At 45.6% G+C, this 25,246-nt stretch overlaps 1 protein-coding gene across 1 annotated transcript; it reads left to right on the plus strand.

The window, feature by feature from the left end:
• Positions 1–685: 685 nt before the first annotated feature.
• On the plus strand, positions 686–15,443 carry LOC100768076 (sperm acrosome-associated protein 7-like). Its single transcript, XM_035453014.1, has 5 exons — positions 686–779; positions 7,212–7,274; positions 9,589–9,690; positions 14,820–14,900; positions 15,370–15,443. Exons 1-5 carry the CDS (start codon positions 686–688, stop codon positions 15,441–15,443), a joined length of 414 nt encoding a protein of 137 aa, XP_035308905.1.
• Positions 15,444–25,246: the final 9,803 nt, after the last annotated feature.

Raw genomic sequence — 25,246 nt, forward strand, 5'->3', positions numbered from 1 at the left:
TGGATTTGTCCAGGGAAAGTATGGGGCACAGATGAGCCAATCAGAAGTACTGTTGGGGGGGGGGGACTTTGTGCAGTACTGATAGAAAAAAAGAACTGAGGAAGATGACTGAGAATGTGGCCATATGCTCTGTCTTGTGACGACATTTCAGGGAATGCAACTGGAGCTTATACAAAGAAAGAAGAAAGGGAGGGGCTCGAGCTCCTAGGACCTTTAGTCCCCGAACTCCATGCTTCAGGACCCTGAAGTGCACAGCCATAGGCCATGTTCTTCAAGGACTGTCTGGATCTGCTTGTCCTCGCAGACATCCTGTAAGTTATCAAGTCATCAAGTCATCTGGCATCCTTGCAGCACATCCATTCATGGAAGAAGATATGCTGGGGTCTGAGCTTCACATTAAGATTGATTGATACCTTACCTCTCTGGTTCTTAAAGGTCTGAGGACTGAGCTAGACACAGTACAGGCAGTGGAAAGAAGTAGAGACACTCTCAGTTGTGGGCCACTCCCTTCTATGTCTTCTCCTGAAAAGCAGACAAGTGCAGTCCTACCCACAAGGAAAAGGAACCCAGATCACTTCCTGGTGGTGATGTCATAGGTCCCAGACATTCTATGTATCCAGGAGACCGAGGCTGGGGAAGCTGAAGACCTTCCAGGGAAGGGCCTCCTCCTTCTGCTGGAGGGACCATGGCAGCGAACAGAGGAGCGGGGACCTTCGTATCTTTCTTCCTGCTGTGCTGCTGGCAAGACGTGCAGCCCTGGCCGAATAGAGAGCTTTCAGGTAGAGTCCCCAGGAGACTGGCAGATAGAAAACCATAGGCATGAATCAGGCAGGTAATGTGTTTGTTCCTCTGTGATTGTTTGAAAGCGTCCCCTTTACATCCCAGGTGTTGAAATGACAGTAGTAAACGCTGGGATCTTCATGATAATGGAGCTATGGGGGCTCTCCCTAGCGACTTGATTGAGGCCTCTGTCAGAAAGGTCTCTATAGCACGTTACTGGTTTGCCAAGAACATGCATCATTGGAGCACTGTTCTCGAGCCAGGAGTAGCCCTCAGTAAGCACCACACCTGCCTAAGTGTGAGGAATAAATTTATATTCTTTGTAATGGCACGACATTGGGTCTTTTGTTATAGAGCACAAATGGACTAAGGTATTCTTCCTGCCTATGCAAATTTACCACTGAACCAATTCTCTATGAAACCTTTGAAATTCTGCAAATCTATGGGAGAATAGTCCTATTCTGTGTTTTAACTTTCATTAACCTGCAGAAATATTCTAACTTACCTAAAAGTAAAGGAAGGATGATAGGAATCTCAGGATGGGTTGATGTTCTTGAATTTAAATGACTGTGAACATTTTGCTAGTTTATTTAAGCTTGTTCTCTGGAATTTCTTTTAACATGGCACACACATCCATGAAGCCATATGTGCATAAGTGTGCACATGCACAAGGAGACTTGGAGGGTGACACTGTCATCTATTGATCGCCACTATATATTTTGAGTTATCACTGGACTCAGAGATTAGTGACTGGTTAAACTATCTGGGCAGCGACCTCTGGGGATTCACCTGTCCCTGTCCTCCAGGCCTGGGGTTACAGATGTGCACCACCATGCCCAGATGTTATGTGGGTGCTAGGGATATAAACTCAGGTCCTCATGAATGCACAGCAGGCACGTTACTGATTCCTTCCCATATCCTGAGGTTCCTGTCATCCTTCCTTTACTTTCAGGTAAGTTAGAATATTTCTGCAAGTTAATGAAAGTTAAAACACAGACTAGAACTATTCCCCTAAAGATTTTACAATGACCCTCACTCATTCTCAAGGCAGAATGCAAACATTCTTTATCAAGACCTATTTTGAAGGTTCTTAGCTGGCAGAATCTGTGTCTCCCTCTGAAACCTCAGAACCAGGACTCCACTGCCCTTGTTTCTCTAAGCATTCTTTTTTAAGGTTTAGTAGAAGTCAGCAGCAAATCAGTCTGGGCTGGGGGTTTTCCTAATTGGGATTTTTTACTATTATTATCACTTCTTCAATCCCATTGCTTTTTTTCCATCTATTTACATTTCCCCTGACTTTCTGACTCTCACTGTTATCTGTTAAAATGCCTACCTTTTAATCTCTAATTTTATGTATTTAGGTCTTCATTTCCTTTGGTAAATTTGGCAAAGGGGTTGCTAATCTTACTTTTCAAAGAACAAACTTTTTTATTATTTTGTTTCTTCATTTCTATCAATCTCTTCTATTTTGATCTTGATTATTCCTTTTTGCCTACTAATTTTGGATCCAGCTTGGTCTTGCTTTTCCAAGACCTACAATTAATCATTGAATTATTTATCTGAGCTCTAATTTTTAACATAGGCACTTACATAAAGCTCCTCTTTTAAAATAACATGTATTTGTTATTAGTGTGTATGTGCATGCATGTGCCACAGTGTGTGTACAGAGGTTAGAGGGCAGGTTGCCGGGACACAGTGCTCTCCTCATCAGGCTTGGCAGCAAGTGTCTTTGCCTGCAAAGCCATCTAATTGGCCTTAATGTTTCCTCATAGAACTGCTCTTATTATATACCATAGGTTTCAGGAGATTCTAATTCACACTCAATTCTAGGATTTATTTTTTCCTTCTGGATTTCTTTGATGATTCATCATACTAAGGTTATATCTGTCTTTGATAGATGTGTTTCTTGGAGGCAATACCTAAGGTAAATCCTGCTTTTTAGTACAAACTTCTGAGCTGTGTCTCTGGATTGGAGAATGGAGACTATTAACAGCCAGTCATTCCTGGAAGGTGTAATGGTTACCACTGATTGTCAACCTAAGAGGATCTAAAATCACCTAGGAGACAGGGTCCTAGCCTGTCACTGAGAGCACAGTGCTCATTTCTGAGGTTGTCTTCCACTGTGGCTCAGGTCACTTGCACTGGGAAGGGAGAGATCCCCAGATTTCATCAATCCCTCTAGCCAACAATCTTCACTCCCAGTATTACTTTCTTCGCTCTTTACTCATGGCAGTTTAACTGTAATCAGGGGTAGACCTATTTTGGTCAAGTCTACTTAGGGCTCTAAATGCAATTTTTGCCTGTGTGTCCATATTTTCACCAGGACTTTGTGTGTATGGAGTATCTGTTATTTTATTACTGAATAGGCTTCCAGTCAATTACTTTGCACCCATCATTTCCTTTTAAATGATTGACTTTGCTTTTGGATTTTTTTTTTTGGGGGGGGTGTAGTGGTTTGAATAAGAATGGGCCCTGCAGGCTCATATATTTGAATGCTTAGTCATCAGGGAGTGGCACTATTTGAGAAGGATTACTGAGGCCCTAGAGTAAGGTGTGGCCTTGTTAGAGAAAGTGTGTCACAAGGGGTGGTCTTTGAGGTTTCAAAAGCCCAAGCCAGGCCCAGTGTTGTTCTTTCTCTCTGCCTGCAGATCAGAATGCAGCACTCAACTACTTCTCCAACACCATGTCTGCCATGCCTGCAACCATGTTCCCTACAAAGATGATAATGGACTAAGCCTCTGAAACTGGAAACAAGCACCCAATTAAATGCTTTCTTTTGTAAGGGTTGTCTTAGTCATGGTGTCTCTTCACAGCAATAGAACAATGACTAAGGCATTTTTGTTTGTTTTGTTGAGACAGGGTCTTACTATGTAGCCCTGGCTGGCCTAAAGCTTGCTATGTAGACCAGGCTGGCCACTAACATACAGAGATCAGCCTACCTCTGTCCAATGTTGTCTTCTGTAATTTGTTCAGCCATTTATTTGAATTTAGAAATCATTAGTTTGTCATGTCATCACTTAGATATCTTTCGAGCTAGTCACTGGAGAGTCATAAACTTTGGAAGAGTCATGGCACCCTATGTTCTTATGTAATTTGTGCTTCTGTGTTGACATCTGTGCATCTGTTGGGATGGATATTTGTTCCACTGTTATGCACCACCCTTCTTAGTGAGCAGCCTGGTTTTTTTTAATAATATTTTTTAATCTTCGAAAGTTCCATACATACTTTACAGTGTTAATTGACCATATTCATCTACCACTACTTCCTTCCAACTCCATAGAGTGACCCCCCCCACATAACCCCAAGTCCAATTGGTGTTTCTCATATACACATGATATGTAGTCAGCTACTGGGCATGAGCAACCTACTAGTGGCCGCATCCTAAGGAGAGAGTGACTCTCCTCTCTCAGCAGCCATCGCTTCTGGGACTCAGGACTTTTCCTATCCATGCTGGAATTTTGGCTAGCTTAATCCTGTGCAAGTCACCAGGGTGAGCCCGTGTTTTATGTATTTTGGAATATTAAGTTTGTTGTACGCCTTTCACTTGAACCTCTACTGGACTTCACAGTCTCATTTCCACGTGGACTCTTTGGCGGTGATGAGTGGGTTTGACACAGTACATTATTTACTTCTTGGTTAGTCTCACAAGAGCACGACCCTCCAATAGTTCAGGAAAGTATAATGCCAGCAGCTGGAAATATGATATGTGCCACCTGTGGTGGCTACTCCTGTGGACTTACCTACAGCGTATGAGCTAACAGGACACGAGATCTATCTACAGTGAGGTCTTTTAGAGGTTCAGGTTTGAAGTCTTTGCACTGTTAATTCCTGCTATTGCTGTGATGTGAATGTGTATGAGTGGGACTTCAGCTCTCCTACATTTACACATACTTAGTTGATGTTGAGTGGGCTTTTATCTCCCCTAGTCTTTAAGTTAAAGAATCTACCAATGTATGGCTGGCCTTCCTCTTTCATAAACATAGTCAGGGTCATTTATATACTAAAGTATTCCATCTCAGTGGGTGTCAGAGGACCCAGACTGGTTATAGGATGCTGGTCCTCACAAGTGTCTCTACCAGTCTCACTTATCTACTCCTGTGCACAATTCTTGACTGTGTTTGAGAATTGCTGAACAGTGTTCATTAAGGTATTTGCTCTCAATGCTATCCAGTCATTTTTCTCCTAAGACCTGGTCAAAACTGGGATGGCATTCACAGTCTTCTCTAGCTTGAAACTGAACTGAACCCCTGGGAACCCTCATGATATCATCAGTTGTAGAATGGTTACCACAAGATCTAGGCTGTGTGTAGTGGCACATACCTTTAATTCCAATACTCCAGAGACCAAGGCAGGCAGATCTCTGAGTTTAAGACCAAAGCAAGTTCCAGGGCAGCCAAAGTTTTGTAGAGAGACCCTGTACAAAAATAGACAGACAGACAGACAGACAGACAGACAGACAAAAGAAAAACAAACCTCACAAGAAATCTAGCCATAACCATGTATGACTCTCAAGTCTCCCTAGCTTAAGACCTGGCCATAGCCCTCCATGATCCCCAAGATCTTCCAAGCTTGAGACCTGGCCATAGCCCTGTGTGATCTCCTTCCCCAAGGTCTTCCTCAGAGGCCAGTGAAAGGAAAAATTTCTCTATTGCCCTGAGAGTACCACAGTTATCCTCACCCCCATCTTGGGGTGCTCCTACTGCTTGCCAGGAGAAGAGTTGTGACTGCAAGTGTGTGTGGTTTCCTCACAGGAAGATGCTATCCACTTAGGAGAAGGATAGCAGCTGATGTGATCCTTGTGATAAAGAAGGGTTCCAACTCGTGTTCACTAAACTAACTGGAGCGAACTCAGAAAGCAACAGTAAACTTCATGAAGCTAGAATGTGCTGATGTGGACAATGATAAGGCATCTGAGTGCCTCTGACCTTGTGGGTGTGTGCTGTCTGGAAGCTGCGACTTTCAGGAGGAGGTGACAACAGGAAAAGTGCGGTAGAGCAGCTACATCAGACAATGCACGTGAACAGGCATGGACAACATGAGCATACACACCACGCATGTGCACACGGCTGACTTGCACAATGCTTCCATTGTGATTACGGGACAGACACAAGATGAAAAGAATATTTTTAACAAAGTGCTGGCGCTGCGCAGCTGTACCCATTCGTAATGTTCCATTAATGTCTCATGCAAAGAGAACTATACTGTATTTGCTTCATTTACCAAGGTCAGCACACTGGGAAGCAATTGTCATCACCATCACAGACCTCCTTACATATTTCCCATTGTTCTGAGCTGTGCAGATGAGCACATTGAGATGCAGATTGTCCATCATTAAAGCCTTTGAGAACAGCTTTGTCATTGGTTTAGCTGCAACTTTAGTTATCCCAGACAGAGCTCTGTGCCTCAGAAAGGGAAGGTATGGTGGCCCTACTTTCCATCTTTGGCAGTCCCAGGACCTGGGAGCTGGAAGAAGAGGCCACCCCTGAGCTCAAACTAAGGGATGTGCCAGATGAAGAGATACCACAGCCCCTGAGATAAGCAAAGGTCATGTCAGAAGGAGGAAGTGTGTCCTGGATGCCACAGAGGAGAAACTGGTCTTCAGAATTCCCATAGTGTCCAGATATAGCTAGACCTTATACGCCCAGCATAGCTCTTCCTGTCCATCAGGAAGCAGACATCACAGATATGACAGCCCTGGACTCTGGAGACAACTGCCATCCAGATCTCTTCAGCTCACTCATCAGAGACTCCACTTCTTACCAGCAGACAGACCACCCTGGAGGGCTCTCCTCATGCAGGAGGAATGACCTGCCTCTGGCCCTCCACTCCCCCTGAGAGAAACTCAGCACCAGTGAGTGTGCAGGGTCACCCAGGGGCTCAGAGAAAAACACTTAGGAGGTGTTTTCTTGTCACAGGACAAAGCAAGTGTTTGGCTGGCGACATGGAAAGCCTTAGTCAAAGGCTGGGCAAATGTTTCTTCTAACTGTGGGCTCCAGACTGCTGTGGGATCTCAGGCTGGAGTTTCCCTGCCTGGTGGCCACCCAGATGGTATCACCAGTCATGCAGGAGGCAAAGCACTGCTTCCTACAAAACAAAGCATGTGACCCTCTTCCTTCTTTGCCCCTGTGATAGAGCTGAGTTGTCCCTGAGTGTGGACACTGTCTTACCATCCACGAGGATGACTCCAGTGACCAGGAGGGCAGGTTCTTCTCAGGACACCTGGGGAAATCATAGATTCCACCTACACAGAGGTCCCACGGGTAATGCCTTTCCCTCAGCACACCTGGGAGAGAGCAGCACTCCACACAGGCTCCTTCCTCTAGAGCAGGCTGGGGCCATCCATCCCTCACAACTACCCGTTCACAGAGAGGTAGGTAAAAGCCAATGAACGCTGTAAAACTATAAGGCTGTTTTTCTTATTTCCCTACCAGGTTCAAAAACTGAACAACAGCCAAGTTTAAAAATTCTGGATGATGATATAGCTTCAGTGTTTGGTAAGGACTCCCCAGGTGGAATACCTGGCTCCTGGTGAGGGCGGGTGGGTGCTCAGCAGGCCTTTCCCAGACACCTGGTGTCAGTCACAGGAAGTAATTTGGTTTGAGATTGAAGCCACGGCATTAGTGCTGACTAAATTACTGAAGTCAAAATGGCTGTCAGAACCAAACACACATGGAGCTTTGCCTCTCAAAGTGGTGTCCAGACAGCAGTAGTCTGTCACCCACGGACTTGTTTCAAACACCCTGCTCATGCCTTCCACATCAGAATACACATTTAGATGGATACATTGATGCAGTGTGTGTGCAACTGAGAGATCCGAGACCAAGGAACAGCTCCTCAGGCTCCTCAGTCCCCAGGAAGGTGTTGAGGACCTGGCCACTACCCAGGTTCTCAGCCTCTGTGCCCTTGCCTGGACATGGTACCTCGGGGTTTCTTACAACTCTGCAGTAAAGGCTCAGGGCACAGCAAGTTGAGGACCATTGGTCTGACCCACATTGTCCCTCAGAGGCAGAGTACAAGCTGCAGTTGTAGCATGATCCATCTTGTGAACCACTTCAGCATGGAAACAAGGCCAAGTGGTTGGTGGGGTATTCAGTCTTCAGCACAGAGTCTATGAAGTCCAGTGTGTACTTCACACCCAGAAGCAAATTCTGTCTGAACCAGCTACATTCCCTTCTGTGTCCATATGCCCAGGTCTATTCTGAGAACTGTGCTCACCACTTGGTACCACCCCTCACTTTACACTTGGTAAACTGAGGCCTGGAGAGTCCATCTGAGCAGAGTTGTCACTTGTATCTTAACAGCCTGGGACACTGAGGGAAAGGGGTCACCTCCTGGGCATTTGTCTGTCCATGATCACCTGTCAAATGGGATCAAGAGTAAACTAAGGGAGCACAGGATATGGCTACGAGGCAGCTCTCAGAGCTGAGCTTCATCAGAAAGGTTCTGATGGGAATGTAGATGCTGCCAGGTGACAGGGCCCCTCCCAAGAGAGACCTCTCCAGGAAGGTCATCTCTGCTCATTTGAGTCTGGACTGGGGATGGGGAATCATCATGGATTCACCAGCTGATGAAGTGGTCACATGAATGAGTGAATGAATGTTCCCAGGCAATGCTCACCTATGCTACCCTGTCTACCCTCCTAAGCTACTCCTAGGTTACATACAGAAGACCTGGCTCCCACCCAGCAGGAGGCCTCATCTTCTGACTCCACGATGAGTGGATCACACACAAGCTTCAGATAGCTTCCCATCACTGTCCCAGGTCAGGGACAGTGTTGCAGAAACAGAAGCAATTTCCAGCTGTTGTTTATTTAGTGCCCACAATAACCCCCACACTATGCTGGGTGCTGTTGGCTTCATAAAAGCCATGAGATAAACAAGTACTTCATTTTACGGAAGTTCACTGAAATCTAGCAACACAAAGAAACTCATCCTTGCTCCTATCTGAGTGAGAAATGAGCCAGAATAGGAGCCAGAATTGGTTAGATATAAAGTCCAGCACTCAGGAGGCAGAGGCAGGCAGATCTCCGAGATCAAGGCCAGAATGGACTACATAGAGAATTCCAGGACAGCTAGAGTGACACTACACCAAAGAAAGGCTGGACATGTGCAGAAAAAAATAAAGTTATTCTGTTGGCACTTGAGGGCAATCAGGACAGAATGGTCATAGAACAGAAAGTGAATCATGACCAGGGCCAGGACCGGGTTTTGGCACTGTGTCTTTGAAGAGTGTATTAGATTTCTCTCACAATGGACAAAATGCTAGAAATAACCACTTATAAACAGAGATTTATTTGGGTCAGTTTTGGGGTTCTAGTCCTTTTTTGGTTGGCTCTGTTGCTTTGAGCAACAAGTCACACTTCATGGTGCAAGTGTGTGGTGGTAGAAAACATTTACTTCATGACCAAGGAGCAAAAGAGACAAAGGGGACCAGGATCCCACCACCTCCCTTGTAGATACACCCAATGACCTAAAGACCTCCCTCTAGGCTCCACTTTTAAGGAGGTTCCGTCACTCCCTGTAGTTCCACTGAGGCTCAAGCCTTTGAAGACATGGACATTGAGGGACCGTCAACATCTGGATTTAGGGGTGCTGAGAGATACTCATATAATCTCAGTCTTTCTGAATCTTGGGAGGTGGCAGTATGGATAGCCTCCCTAGATGAGTTCTCCAGAGCAAAGGCCACTGTCCACAAGTTCCTTGAATTTTCTAGTCACAGTGTTGACAGGCTGCCTAATGTTCAATTCTTCATAGAATATCTGTACTGCATCATTAGCTCTATAACATGTTCTTGTGTGCTTTTCCCAAGATGAAATTCTATCCCGGGAGATTTTGGAGCCAGGGAAATCATCATATTTTCAAATTCAAAACCCATCAACAACCTTAGAATCAAAATCAACGAAGGATAAAAGCAAGTATAACCTTTTTACCCCCCACAACTACAAGTAGTTTTAGACCCATGGTGTTGAACATAGGACCCTAGTTCATGAGCACTCACTAGATCCAGCTGAATCTGGGCAGGAGCAAGTGGACACGAGAGAAACCATAGTCCAAGGCCACTGTTATGGTGAAGGGACCACTGCCAAGGCAGAAGGCGGCTTGCTTCACTCTGGGGTGACCTCTGAGTTACATTTATGCATCTTCTTAGGCCCTGAATGTGAGTAGGGTTCAGCCACCGCAGGAACACTGCCTTTCAGATGAGCCATATCAGTAGTTTAACACACACCATCTGCTTGTGCTCACCTATGGCTTCTAAGGGAAGCACTTCTGTTACCCCATATGATTGAAATAAAACCAAGGTCCAGCATACAGCATGCCCAAGGACAAGGGGGGCAGGGACCAAGACAAAGCACAGCTCCACACTGTGAGACTGTGTGGGCAGATGGGCATAACAGGGTGTGAAGGAAGAAGTGACCAGACAGTGGCAAGGAGAGGCTTTGGGGAGGTGCATTCAGAGGCAGGAGCGCTCAACACTTCCCGGGAGGTTTTAGTTCAGAAATAACTAGATTTTAAGGGTTTGTTTGTCCTATAACTGCCCAGTCCCAAACCACCAAGCTCAAGGTGGTTGGATGATACCTGACTATTTAAAGATTAACTTTCCAACACACCGTTCAAGTAGAACTTGGACACTGTGCCATCCTTCCAGCTTAATGTTGTAAACTAGGGCTCGGGATAAAAACGGTCATGAGTCTGTAACAGGAAAACACTTCCCTGTTTTTTTCTATGTTCTCCATCAAAGAAGTCCGAGGGAAAGAAAAAAAGGTTCCTAAGATGCATGAGGATAAGCCACTACCTCCTGGGACCATAGATACCCTTTCCTTTGATGGTAAATATAACCCCACAAACCCCTTCCTGGGCTCAGAACCTAACTGGGGAGCTGGGTGCAGATGGATGCTTCCACTTGGGGGAGGTGAGAACAAAGATTCTTCTGCTGGGGTTGGTGGCTGCTGGCTAGGTAGGGTTCCTACTGTGTCCCAAGCCTTAGGATATCCCAAGTATCTAGTCCTGCACTGCGGCTCAGCATCCCACAGCTCCCTTGCCCCACCCTAGGCATGACCCTGCAGAACCCAGACTAGACTAGCCCAGAGGAAACATCTTCTTGTGAGTGGGCAGTTACCAGAAAAGAACACAAGCTTTGTCCTCTCCCAGAGACTTCCAACTGAATCACTTCTTCCTGAATAGAAAGAGTGGAAGAGCCGATTGAGTGTCCTTCTCTGGGGGCAGGGCAGGAATTGAGAAAAAAGCCTCCCTCCATCAGATGAGTCTGCCACCATTGACACCTGCAGGAGACACAGTTCTTCGTTGTAAAGAATAGATATAATGAAGGATATGTGTAGCACAGGATGGGCATGTACACTGCTTATAGAGTAACCCCGTGTGGGGCCTGACTGTGGCTGCAGGTGTAGGAGAGGGGATAGGCTAATGTATTAAATGGTGGTGCAATATGGGCTGAGGACCTGCATTTCAATCCTCCGAGACTTCTCCAGATGTTGAAGCGTGGGGTGAGTCAAAATGATGGCTCCATGGCATAAAGAAGAGCACAGATCTATTTATAACGAGTGTTTTAATACCCAAGTTTGTCCCACTCATGAGTTTGATGACATTAGCTGATACAGATCAATAGGTAAGGATTCTTCTGGTAGCTGCCTATAGTCAGATGTATACATAGGACACAGGACTGCCCTATGTATAGTGATAGGTAAAAGTAGACTGAGAGACAGAGAACAGCCTCATGGGTAAGGAGATCTGAGGCTATAACAGAGGAGGAAGAGGGGACCCTGAGGTACCACCAGAGTCCTGGAACTAGTTATACCCCTGGGGACAGTGTGCTTGCTCACTGGAAGTCAGCAACATCCAAAACCCATCTGGTGTGTTGTTTTCACTGCTGCCCAGGTCTAAGGTCTGACCTATGGCCACCACACATGGAGTCCCTCCCTCCCCAAGTAGTCCATGAGCTGCAGGGACCAACATGAGACATGCTGGGCCCTGGGCACACAGCAGCAGCCAATAATACAAATGAATCTCTCACCATAATTGTTCAATCCCCAGCAACCAACATAATTCTCTTCGAGGACTGAGTGAAAATTCATATGAGTTATGACTTCTTGACAAAGAGGGTGAGGGCAGGGTTGGAGGAGATTTGGAGATCATCAGATAATCTCATAGTGTGAGACCCTGGTAATATGAAGATAGAGCATCCAGAAGAAGGTGACAAGAGTAGGAAGGAGGGCCCTTAGGCTGCCTGGTGTTCTCTATGCAGGACTGAGCTAACTAGCCAGCACGGAAGAAAGGAGGCCCTAGGTCTCAGCAGCAGCAATGTGGACAGAGCCCTCAGGTCCCTGGAAACCCCTGCCAGACTCCCTGACAGGTGATGCTGCCAGTGATGAAGGCTAGGCAGATCTTAGAGACAGAAGACATCCATTGTTTCCATGTTCTTGTATCAGACAAAAAGAATTCAAATAGACAAGATATGAACTGGAAGAAGGTTTTATTAGCAAACATATCAAACATGGGGCTGGAGAAATGGCTCAGCCATTAAGCACATTTGTTGGTCTTACAGAGGCCCCGAAGTTCGGTTCCCAGCACCCATGTCAAGCAACTCACAACTGGAAATCTAATGCCTTCTCCTGGACGCCACAGACACCTACATGCATACGATTAATATTCCATACACATATTCATGCAAACACGCATAAGTAAAAAATTTTAAAACAAATCTTCGAAATAAGAGCACACATTCAGGAGTGATGGCTATCTTCATACAAGAGTTGTATTTCACAGGCTTTGTACTAAATCTGGGGGATGTGACAGGATGACACAAGTCATTCTGAAAGGGAGACCTGATAAGAACTGCTTTGGTTCTGTATCTTGTCATGGTACAGGTCTTTCAGCACAAGGCTCATTTTGACCGTTGCGAATCCCACATCCTGATTTTTACTACTCTTCCTGATCTCTGGTCAGTCCCTATTTCAGGTCTCTAGGACACAGAGAGATGGGTTGTAGCCATGCAACTTCTGTCTATGGTCACATCATAGACTAAAGTAGAGCAGAAGTGGGAGTCAGAGTGGCAAAGCAAAGTGTGGCAGGCCATCTTCAGCTTCAACACACGGGTCCTTTGCTGGAGCCACTCCTGGGGGAAAGGAGAGTTCCAGGAAAAGACTCAACTAGGGCTGTGAGCAAGGCTGTGAGCACTACTGGACCTGGAGACTGCCCTAAGCTCGTAGTCTCTGAAACAGACAGTAAGCTAGGCCCACCTGCCAACCGGGAACCTTTGTTTGGATGGAGAGCTCATGGCCTCTTGATGTCTGGAAGATATCAAAGCTGCAGCCCCTGCCCAGAGCTGCCTTGGGTACAGCAGGTGTGCGTGCTGAGTAAAAGCATCTGCTTTGCCAGTGGTGCTGTGCCCTCTGCCCAAAGCTGAGGACACAGAGCAGAGGACAGGAAGTGAGATGCAGGCCCTGGAACCCTGATGTTTGGCTGCTGCAGGAGAACTTGGGTGGCAGAGGGCCCAAAGGCAAAGTAGAGGCATGTGACCTGTGGACTAACTGGCCCCTCAGTATCTCTGAGGCCCAGGACAAGACGGTGTGTCTCTCTCTGGGAAAGGGCTGAGAAGTTCGTGGAGCTCTCATGTCAGAGATGAGGCCTTGCAGCTGTGGAGACAGCAGGAAGGAAACTGTAGAGAAAACACTGTGACCTCCACTACAGGCTAAGGTGGCTGATGTGAACAAAGATGCTTGTTTGCCAAGTGCTACTGGGGGAGACTAGAGGTCTGTGTTTGTCTGCCTGGGAGGAGAAGTGGGCTGTTATATGGTCATAAGTATGTAGGTGTCGCCTAGGGAACAAGGATCAGGAAAAACCCAGGCCAGGTTAAAAAAGGAGAGCAAGGCGCTTAAAATAGCATCCATTGTGACATTATTTTAAGCTTACAAAACAAAACAAAACAAAACAAAACAGAAGTGTCCCAAGAGCTTGTAAATTCATTTCCCAGCACTTCAAGGTCACTGGCTGGTAATCAGGGTGGGGACATTCATTTCTGCAAAGCTCTTAAATAAGCCATGAACATTAGCTACAATAGAAACAAATGAACAATGACAAAATCCCAGGTTTTGCTCACTTCATGGGGCACAAGAGAGTTCATTCTGAAACCAAATATAAGTGACCACAGTCCAGGAGCACAGATCCAGGTCACCCCAAATCCCATGTTCAAACAGTTTCACTAAGTTTTTTTACAGTAATAGTACAAAGGAAGTTATACATCAAGACACTGTTAAAATACATTGATGGAAACCAGGTTGGCAGTACAGACAAGCAAGAAGTCTCTGCTACAAGCCTCAACACTATTTGAGGACATTCTTAGCTTTTGGATCATCGGAAGCTAAGGGTCTGTTTGTACACTCCAGAAGGTTTTACCTAATGGTTGCAAGGATGTTAGTCAGACACTATGGTGGGCAAGGAATGGCCATGAAGAGGCAAAAGTCTGCCCACATAGATTGTAATTAGACTTGCAACATTCTAACCTCTCCATGACCACTGCAGTTCTGTCAATCAACCTGCTTTGCAGAGGGTTGATACAAGGCATGGCTTCTTCCTGGGAACTTCGGTTCACATGCACACAGCATATGCAAACATCAGCAGCCCTCTAATGCCTCAATGTCCCCAATATAGCTGCTGCTTCTTCCACTGTGTCTTTAATGACCTCAAAGAACACTGGCCAGTTCCTCTGCAGAATGGCTCTCAGTTTGCTGGCTCTCAGTTTGAGTTTATGAGAATTCTCCTGCCTCCAAGATTGTAAAACATTTCATCTGGCCCTGCAGCTTCATTTGTTTGATGGCGAATGACTATGACTATTTGAATTTTCTTGTTTCTTCATGAATTTAGACTGAATAGGCTCTCCTGGTGGTAACAGGGCAGCAGGTCACAAGCATGTACATATGGTATATGTTCACTCTGTATTTTGAGACCCTGGTAGCCTGGTTTCAAAAAGCTTGCAGTTAAACAATAATTGTGGGGTCTATCCATTGCCCTTGACTGTTTCCACAGATGATGAGAAAGAAACACTTTTTCAGATGAAAAGCCTTGAAGCTCTGGAGAAAATCATTGACACTATTCGAAGAGCTATTGGTAAGCAAAAGCTATGATATCATTCCAAGGGCAGGGTTCCTGGACTAGACAAGGAGAAGGGCCATTGAGACTGCCTGGCAGGTAATGGTACTTGCTGCCAAACTGGCAACCTGACTTCTGTCGCTGGAACCCACATGCTGAAAAGGAATGCTTGAGTTGTGTACATGCGGGTGCACACACGCACGCACGCATGCATTCATTCTCTCGCAATTTTTAAAAAAGAGAAAGTGGGCTGAACACCAGCATGCCTGTCTCTCTGCTTCCTGGCTGTGAATGCAGTCCTACCAATGCCTAATGCTCCTGCCTCCATGATTTCCAGCCATGGCTGTGCCCGTTTGTACCTGGAGAGCACCTGAAGTTACAGGTAACTCCTGAATCCCATCCAGTGCCACTGATAAGAGAGACTACAGGCTGTGGCAACAATCAGCTGGATACTCATAATTACTCATGAAAATCTCTTCCCTAACAGGAACTCATCTCAAGAAAAAACGAAAGTTTCAGAAAAGCAGGAGAATCAGACAACTCCTGGGGAAACTAATCTAGCCCTAAGTACCAGGACTGGCAGAGGGGCAAGCCACTGCCCGCCCACACCTGGGGACAGGACAGAGTAGGAGCAGCCACCACCCTGCGTGAAGGAGAACTGCACTCAGTGAGCAGCAAATAAAATTAGAATATTTAAATATTAAGTTACCAGACATGCCTTTTTGATTTGTTTCTTTTTATTATATTTTTATTATTCAAAAGCGAGAGCGATGACTGAATTGGAGGGCAAGGAGAGGGTGTGGAAACCTAGTGCAGTGAAACTCCCTGGAATCTATGAAGTGAGCCTAGTGAGGACTCCTAGTAAGAAAGGATCCAGAGCCTGAACTGCCCGTCTTCTGTAGCCAGCTATGCTGGCTGCTTTTCGTCAACTTGACACACAAACTAGTGTTAGCTAAAAGAGGAAACCTCAGCTAAGAAAATGCCTCCATAAGACCCAGCTGTAGGGCATTGTCTTAATTAATGATTGATGGGGAGGGCCCAGTTCACTGTAGGTGGGGCCACCTCTGGGCCTGTGGTCCTGGCTTCTATAACAAAACAGGCTGCTCTTTTTTTGAAAGGAAAAGGAGGAACAATGGAGGCGGGGTGGAGTGCAGGGAGGGGAGGCTGTGGTCAGGGTGTATTGTATGAGAGAAGAATAAAGAAGGAAGGAAGGAAGGAAGGAAGGAAGGAAGGAAGGAAGGAAGGAAGGAAGCTGAGCAAGCCAGTTAGCAGCACTCCTCCATGGCCTCTGCATAAGCTCCTGCCTCCAGGTTTCTGCTGTTTGAGTTCCTATCCTGACTTCTTTCAATGATGAACAGTGATAAAGAAGTGTAACCCAAATAGACATTTTCCTCCTCAGCTTGCTTTCCAGTCATGGTATTTCATCACAGCAAGAGAAACCCTAACTAAGACATCAGGCAAGGCTTCTAGTGGTGGGACCAGGACATCAACTTAGCTACAAAACCTTTTATCTACAATCTGCCCTCCCTGCAAGATGTGCTGGGGCAATGGTGGCACAGACCTTGTGGGAATGGACAACCAATGACTGGTCTAATTTTATGACCATGCCACCAAGAGGGAACCCATGCCCCCCACTGCCTGGATGACCAGGAACCAGAGGTTGGATAGCCCAAAGACCTAGGATACAACCAAAACAAAACAAAATAAAACATCAATGAAGTGGTTCCTAATGATATTCTGCTGTCCTCTTAGATCCCTGCCTAGTCCAGTCCTCATCAGAGAGGCTGCCTCTGGCAGCTAATGGGATCAGATACAGAGACCCACAACCAAACATTAGGTGGAGACAGAGCCCAGGTTGGAGATCTCCATCAGGACCCTCTCCTCAGAGCTCAGAGATTTGAGGAATGTCAGGGCCACAGGGGTTGAGGACACTGGGAGAGTATGCCTGTGGAATCAAATAAGCAGGGCTCACAGAGACTGAAGTGGCAATCACAGAGCCTGCCATCCTTCCATACTACCATCCTCCTACTGGGTTGCCTCGCCCAGCTGTGGGGGACCGATTATGTGGGGTCCCAGGTTCTGGCTGTCAGCAGCGGTGGCGCCAGGAAACTCCAGCCCACTATTGTATTGTTAATTAACATCAGGCAGTAACTTTACCTGGCCTGAGGGTAATATGCCTCTTATTTTGCATCTGTATGGGCCTAAGCATCTGAATAGGCCCTCACCTGGGTGGAGGGCTAGAGATGAGTGAGTAATGGATGAGGACAGAAGGAGAGGAACGAAGAAGGCCAGAGGGAGACAGGAGGACAAAGAGAGAAATGGTTGCCTCGTGGTACTAGCATGGTGGTTAAGGGACACCAGAAAAGATATTTAATAAAGGAATGGCTCTAGTTCCACAACATGGAACTGAGAGCTCTCTGAAGATGACAAGATGCCTGTGTTTGGTCTTTATCGCCGTTGGGTTACTAGAAGCTTCCAAGTCCACACACCCCCACTCAGGTAGAACCTCATGGCTGTCGTGGGTTAAAGCTGAGGCAAGCTGGGCCATGACACCCAGCCTTGATATGAGGTTTTGTGCTGGATCTTATTGTATCTTGTTATGCCGTGTGTAGTTGATGTCCCTGGGAGGCCTGTTTTCTTAGGGAGATGGATAGATATGGGGGAGAGGGGAACTGGAGGAGTGGAGGGAAGAGAGGCTTCAGTCTAAAGAATAAATTTAAAAATACATTTTATTTATTTATTTTTGATTTTTCGAGACAGGGTTTCTCTGTGTAGCTTTGGAGCCTATCCTGGCACTTGCTCTGGAGACCAGGCTAGCCTCGAACTCACAGAGATCCGCCTGCCTCTGCCTCCTGAGTACTGGGATTAAAGGCATGTGCCACCAACACCTGGCCAGAAAATACATTTTAAATTTAAGGGCCAGTCAGTGGTAGTGCTCGCCTTTAATCCTAGCACATGAAAGGCAGAAGCAGGTGAATCTCTGTGAGTTCAAGGCCAGCCTGGTCTACAAAGCGAGTTCCAGGACAGCCAGGGCTGTTACACAAAGAAAGAAACCCTGCCTCAAAAACAAAAAATGTAAATATATTTTGGTCTGATTCGCCCTGCCATCCCATCCTTCCATATCCTCTCCTCCACACTACCTCCCAACTTTAAGTTTCTTCTCAAAAACAAAAACAAACAAACAAACAAACAAAAACCAGAAACCAAATGCAGCAAAACTGAGAAAACAAAATACAACACCCCAAAATGTCTGGCTTGGGTCTCTGTTTGTTCCCATTGAAGGGACCAGCTTCCCTTTTGGCAGTCATAACGGCCCAACATGTGCTTCTATGACCTTGTTCTAGACATTAGAAAGTCAGATGCCTGCCTCGTGACAAGAAACCAATCAGAAGTTAGTCACTAGAAAATCAGATGCCTGCCTCGTGACAAGGAACCAATCAGAAGTTAGTTAGTCACAAGAAAGTCAGATGCCTCGTGACAAGGAACCAATGAGAAGTTAGCTGGTGGCGCTATGCTTTACGACTCTGGGTGTGCTTTACGGACAAGCGTACAGCAATGAGCACAAAGCATAGCAACCACCCTGGGAGGGCCTATGGGTCATAACAACCAATTGGCCAATCAACACAGGGCAAGCCCTCCAAGGCTGGAGGCACACCAATCGTGAGCCTGTGCGTACCCCTAGACACTCCCCTTACGCTGTCCTATAAGATCTCTTGGGAGCCCCTAGGAGCTGTCTTTTGCTAGCCATCCACCATGGCGGGTGGGTGAAAGACCCGAGCTAACATGGGGTTAGCTCGTTAAATTACAATAAAGCCTCGTGCAGTTTGCAGCAAGCTCTCTAATCCGCCTGGTGATTGGGGTGACCGCAGTCATGGCCTGGGACCCCGAATACCTGAGTTTTCCGGGGGTCTAACACCATCTGCTGGAAGAAGTTTCTCTGATGCTGGCCGAATAAGGTACTGATCTATGAGTATAGCAGAATGTCATTATGAGTCATTTTGTCACTACGTTTTTTTTTTCTTCTTCTTCTTTTTTTTTTTTTTTTTTTTTTTTAGACCAGTATTATATGGTTTGTCCTAGAACCCTGGGTTATCTAGTCTCAGGTTCTTGGTCACCCAAGCAGTGCTGGGTATGGCTTCCATCTCATGGAGTAGGCCTCGAGCCTGGTCAGTTAGTGGTTAGTACTCCCACAAGCTTTGTGCCATATTTACCCTAGCCTATCTTGCAGACAGCAGACTATTGTAGACAAAATGTGTGTGCTGGCTTGTTGTTTACATTTTTTGATAGTGTACAGAGTACCTTCCTATAGCAAAGATGCTGGAAAGTAGGGGTAAAGGCTCTATGTAGGTAGCAGCACCTAGACATGTCCATCTTCAATGAGTTGTGTTGTCTTCAGCAACAAGGCTTTGCTGTCAGACTGTGGAGAGCAACCTATTGTCTTAGCAATAGCCTGGGTTGTTTGGGGATTCCTGTAAAGTCCCCTTAGACAACTCAATTAGATGTAACCCAATACTGTACTGAAAACTTAATTTGGTAATAAGAGATGACCAACTGGGACTCTCACTCCTATTGTTTGGTAATTCGTTTAGATTGCCTTCATTTGTATATATTTTTAAGCAGTTTCTATTGTATTAGCTTCCCATACTATACCACAAACACCCCTTAATTTTAGCTGTATCTCTATATCCCCTCCTACTACCACTTCTCCCATGCCACAAACCCCCTAATTCATCTTTAAATCTCTATTCTACTGCCCTTTCCTAATAAGATATATTTATTCCCTCTAGTTCCATACTCTCTATGTACCCTATGTGGTGCTATGGGTTGTAGCTTGGTTATTAGGGTCTTAACAGCTAATATCTACATATAAACGAATACATATCATGCTTGTCTTTTAGGGTCTGGATCACCCAGGATGATTTTTCCTAGTTCCATCTATTTGTCTGCAATTTCATGATGTCTTTTTTTTTCCTAACAGCTAATACTCCATTGAGTAAATGTATCACATTTTCTTTATCCATTCTTCTGTTGAAGAATATCTATGTTGTTTGCAGTTTCTGGCTATTATGAATACAGTAGCAATGAACACGGTGGAGCAAGTGTGTTTGTGGTAGGATGAAGTGTCCTTTGAGTACATGCTCAAGAGAACAAGAAGAGGAAGGCATCAGGGGCCAGCCACCCAGCCACGGAGTAAGATGGAAAGTAAGATTTACAGAGGAGAAAGATAAAAGCCCAGAGGCAATAGATAGATGGGATAATTTACATTAAGAAAAGCTGGCAAAAAACAAGCCAAGCTAAGGCTGGGCATTCATAACTAACAATAAGCCTCTGTGTGTGATTTATTTGGGAGCTGTATGGTAGGCCCCTCAAAAAAGACAAAAGAGTAAAAACCATTTTACACAACACATCATGTCACTGCTGCTGGCTGGATATTATGTTAACAAGCCAATTACAGAGATGTCTGGACCGCTGCCAAGAGGCAGCATTGGGGATTCCAACTGATCTGGCCTATGATCAATTAGGAGTTTGTTTCCTGGTGATCTCCTGGCCAGAGACTGTGATGAGTCCCCCAGAGTAAAATAACAGGTAGGTGTGCTGTGTCTCTCTTTATATGTGCCTGTGTGTCTCTGGTCTGGTCTAGTAGGCTCAATATATTCCGTGTGTTGTCAATACAGGACCTGGTCTGACTTCAAAGGGCACAGGAGATCATTTATTCCAAGGCCAATTATAAGTAGCAATGGTCCAGGAACTCGGATTCATGGTACACCAAACACTGTTTCAATGTGGTAAAAGTTTCATTAAGTTTTACAGTAACAGATCAGTGTCATAAATAGAGTCAATTTTCAAATATATTGGTGGAAAACATCAGGTAGGAAAGAAAATTGGTCAAGCTCTACTACAAAATCAGGTGCTATCCAATGACATTCTCAGACTGTGGGTTGATGGAAGCTGGAGATCTGTTGGCATAATTAAAAAGGGGTTTTATCTGACAGTTACAAGGATGTTAAGCCAATCACAGAGGTGGGTATTTACCTGCCATATTCCAACTTTCCACAGCCAAGGAGATCCTCATCAGTCAACAGCCCAGAAGGTAGCCCAATGGTAGCACAAATGCTGCCTTTTCTGAAAACCTCAGTTCACAACGTCCCACATCCAGTGTGACATCAACTGTGTTCTGTTCAGTCCACTGAGTCCAGTGTATTGTTGCTCCCAGCATCAGATGGTGGTTTGCCTGCACAAGCACAGTGCCGACTCATTCTACCCTGACAACTGGCCCCTCAAATGGAGTAAATCTAGACCAGGTGCTGCACCAATCACATATTTCAGTCCATGTCACATTTAGCAGACATTTGGCAAGGTATGCAGTAGAACCCTCCTTTTGCCTGCGTTCTCTTTCATTGCTCCAGGGATGCATGCTGGGAGAAAACTTTGAAGGAATGAAGAGTGGCCAACCAAAAGACACCAAGGACAGTCTTGGGTGTCTGGGCCAACATATTGATTTCTAGTTATTCTAGTTTCTGTAGAGTCACAAGTCCTGGCTAGTAAACTCAAACCCTGTCTGTGTAAGCCACTGAGCAAGGCTATAGATTGCTCTCTGCTTACGAAACAAACTAAGAAGAAAGGGCTTATCTTAAGAGTCTGCGGCTGTGATAAAACACCATGACCAAAAACAACTTGGGAGGAAAGGGTTTATTTCAGCTTACAACTCTAAGGTCTCACTCCATCACTAAGGGAAGTCAAAGCAGGAACTCCCTGATGCTTTGAATCGTGGAGGCAGGATAAAAAGCAGAGGCCATGGAGGGATGCTGCTTACTGGCTTGCTCCCCATGACTTTCTCAGCCTGCTTTCTTATAGAACTTAGAACTGCACTGCGGTGGCACTGTCTCCTGGAGGCTGGACCCACTCACATCATTCATTCATCAGGAAACATGAATGCCCAACAGACTTGTCTACAGACAATTTTTTGGGGACATTTTCTCAATTGAGGTTCCTCTTCCCTAGTAACTCTAGGTTGTGTCAAGTTGACAAAACAAACAAACAAAACCAACAACAAAAAGCAAGCACGACAAGGCTGTTGGAACAAGATCCCCAGCAGAGGTGACATCCCCAGAGATACCTACAGCTATGGGAATGTTCAGCAGAGGTGGTCTCACAGGGTCACCAGGTCAAGGACCAGAGGAAGTACTGAGAAGCACCAGGGACACACGCAGGAGTAGACTCAAAACAGAAAGCCCCAGAGACCTTTACTTTTATATTCAGCCTTCAAGAAAAGAAAAAAACAACAACAAAGAGTAAGAGGCAGCATGAGAAGACACCAGTGGCAGAGATGTCTATGAACCAACCTATCACTCAGCAAGGGCACTATATAAACTCTTCTCAGAGCCAGTCTCATTTGATCCTTGTACATGAACAGGTGAGTAAGGAAACTAGAGAGGCTGAGGGACTCTATCCAGTAAAGCTGACTTCACCACACTCTTTACAACTGCACCAGCCCAGCCCTCCCAACAGAGAGGGAGAGGCTAACAACAGAGAAATTAACCACCCCAGTGGAAAGCCCCTGGGGCACCTGCCACTGGAGCTGTTGTTTTCTTTTGCCTCTGTTACATCTAGGGTGCCTCCCTAGATGCCTGATGATTGCTCAAAGAGATTGCTTTCAAGTTTAAAATAACCCTATGTTATCTTCACTGTAGAGACTACATTGTGGCACAAGCATTCACTGGATTGGTGTCTACACTCTGTGCAAGTAAGAGTCATATTGACTCAGTTTTTGTCAAAGTGGCTAAGACAGTCTTCTCTATAATGACAAGTCCTAGCAAATCAAATGCTGTTTGTGCATCTTTTTTCTTTTAAATACAGGGTCTCGTGTAGTTCACACTATCCCTGAACTACTGATCAGAAAATGGCCCTGAAGTCCTGTCCCAAGTACTGGAATTACACCAGCTTTCCTTGGGTGTTCTTTTGGAGTAAATGTGACAGTTTCAGCTAAGGTGAGAAAGTGACAAATCACTTCAGTGGCATCAGGTATGCGGGGCTGGCCAGGCAACAGCCTCTGCCTGGGCTGACATGCCCTGGGTAGTGAAGAGACTTCCTAGCCTGCCCTCAGGTGGCATGGAAACCTTGGAATAACAGCAGTGACTACCTGTGGACTTTTCTCTGTGGTGATGACATGAGAAAATCAGTTGAAAACATTTAAGTGACTTCATGGCTGTGAAACTGAAATCTACTTGAGTGTCATCTCACCCCAGGAGCTGGTGTCCAGGATGAGGCACTCTTTTTCTAGGTAACAGTACCTGCTGTGCCTACAGCTATCTCCGCAGCCGCCTCCACCCAGTGCCTGCTACAATTTTAAGTGTCTCTGAGTTATAGGCTTGATACCAAAGTGGAACTGCTACAGGGGCAGGAGGAACTAGTGGAAAGAACCCCAAATAACGGAAGGGGTGGGATTCTCCTGCAAAGAGAACTATGACATGAGACCTGCCTCTCAGTTTCTGCCTCACTGAATGTCATGTTCTACCATACAAGCCTGCCATGGATTGCTGCCTGGCCCAGAGCAACAGGGCCACCTGATCTGGGCCTGGAATCTCCAGAACCATAAGCCAGAATAACCCTTGTCATGTTGTTCATACCTCAGTTATTTCAATGTACTACCACAAAACTGACTAACATGACACCCTTCACCTTCTGTCCCCCACAACTCTCTTCCCATCAGTTTGACAACAAATGGGAGTCTGATTTTGCATCTGAGTAGAGCATCTCCACCTTGTTTGTTTTTGCTTTTTGTTTGTTTGTTTTCGAGACAGGGTTTCTCTGTGTAGCTTTGGAGCCTATCCTGGCACTTACTCTGGAGACCAGGCTGGCCTTGAACTCACAGAGATCCGCCTGCCTCTGCCTCCCGAGCACTGGGATTAAAGGCGTGTACCACCAACGCCCGTCATATCTATGCCTTTTAAAAGATTTGTGTTCAGCATTTTTTATAAACAACACACAAGTAGGTAAATTCTAGTTTTTTTGTGTGTTGTGTTTTGTTTTTGGTATGTTTTATTCATTTGTTTGTTTGAGGCAAGGTCTCTCCATTTATTTTTGGAACTCGCTATGTAGACCAGGCTGTCTTCAAACTCACAGAAATCCTTCTGCCTCTGCCTTCCAAGTGATTAAAGGCATGAATCACTATGTCCCATAAGTTCTAGAATCTTTATGTTCTCTTTAATCAGGATGTCTGGCCACCCTCTTTCTGAAAATAATCTATCAACTGATTGAATCTCGGTCTTGAGCTTTATGTCACTTGGCAAATGCTGAGTGAGAACTAAGTGTGGGCTAGGCTCTGTCCTGGGATCTGGGGACAGAGTAATGGGGTGAGGGGCTACCATAGAGCTCCTGGCCCGAAACAGAGAAGGGTGGCATCTGGCAGTCTTCTGATCAGTGAGAATCTGTGACAACAGGGCTGGGGAAGAGACTCAGCTGGTGGAATGTTTGCCTAGCATACAGGAACTCTTGAGTTCCAGCCACAGGACCACATAAAACCATCATCCCAGGATTTGGGAGGTCAGATGAGGGTCAGTAGTTCAAGGCCATCCTCAGCAGCATAGCAAAGGTCAGCTTTAGTCACATGAAACTGTCTCACAAAAAGAAAATGTAAAGAAAGACTGTAAAGGCAGAGGTGCAGTCTCAAGCACACTCATGAGGTAAGATCTTAAATGTATTTTGGTAGTTCTGGGTACCAAAGCCACAGCCTTTTTTTTTTTTTTTCTCGAGACAGGGTTTCTCTGTGTAGCTTTGAAGCCTATCCTGGCACTGGCTCTGGAGACCAGGTTGGCCTCGAACTCACAGAGATCCACCTGCCTCTGCCTCCTGAGTGCTGGAATTAAAGGCGTGCGCCACCAACACCCAGCAGAAGCCACAGCTTTAAGACAGCCAGGTGAACACTATTTCTGAGCTAGACAGCCAATCTGAAAACAAAACCGGATTTCTTTCTTGGTTTAAGATGATTAACATTAGGGGCTGAAGAATGGCTCAGTAGTTAAAAGCACATGCTGCTCTTAAAATAAACCTGAGTTTGGCTGATTGTATCCACACTTAGAGGCTTACAACCAACTCAATTTCAGTTCCAGGGAATCTGACATCTGTTCTCCATGGGCTCCTGCACTCACATGACATTAACGTTCACATAAACACACACAGATGCACACACACATAGGCGCACACACATGCACTCACACGCACAGGCACACTCTCACACATGCATGTACACACAGACACACACATTCACATACACACACACACACACACAGAGAGAGAGGAGGGTAAAACAAATCTTCCAAAAATGAATAATATTAACTTATCTAGTTTTTAAATTTATTTCATTT

This window comes from Cricetulus griseus (assembly GCF_003668045.3).
Source record: "Cricetulus griseus strain 17A/GY chromosome 1 unlocalized genomic scaffold, alternate assembly CriGri-PICRH-1.0 chr1_1, whole genome shotgun sequence".
In the NCBI taxonomy this organism is placed as follows: Eukaryota; Metazoa; Chordata; class Mammalia; order Rodentia; family Cricetidae; genus Cricetulus; species Cricetulus griseus.

Excerpts from the sequence above, each read along its gene's own strand:
- LOC100768076 (XM_035453014.1), top strand. The coding sequence starts at position 686 with ATGGCAGCGAACAGAGGAGCGGGGACCTTCGTATCTTTCTTCCTGCTG. Across the intron at positions 780-7,211 it reads GCCGAATAGAGAGCTTTCAG|GTTCAAAAACTGAACAACAG; the intron begins GTAGAGTCCCCA and ends TTTCCCTACCAG. Across the intron at positions 9,691-14,819 it reads AAAATCAACGAAGGATAAAA|ATGATGAGAAAGAAACACTT; the intron begins GCAAGTATAACC and ends CTGTTTCCACAG.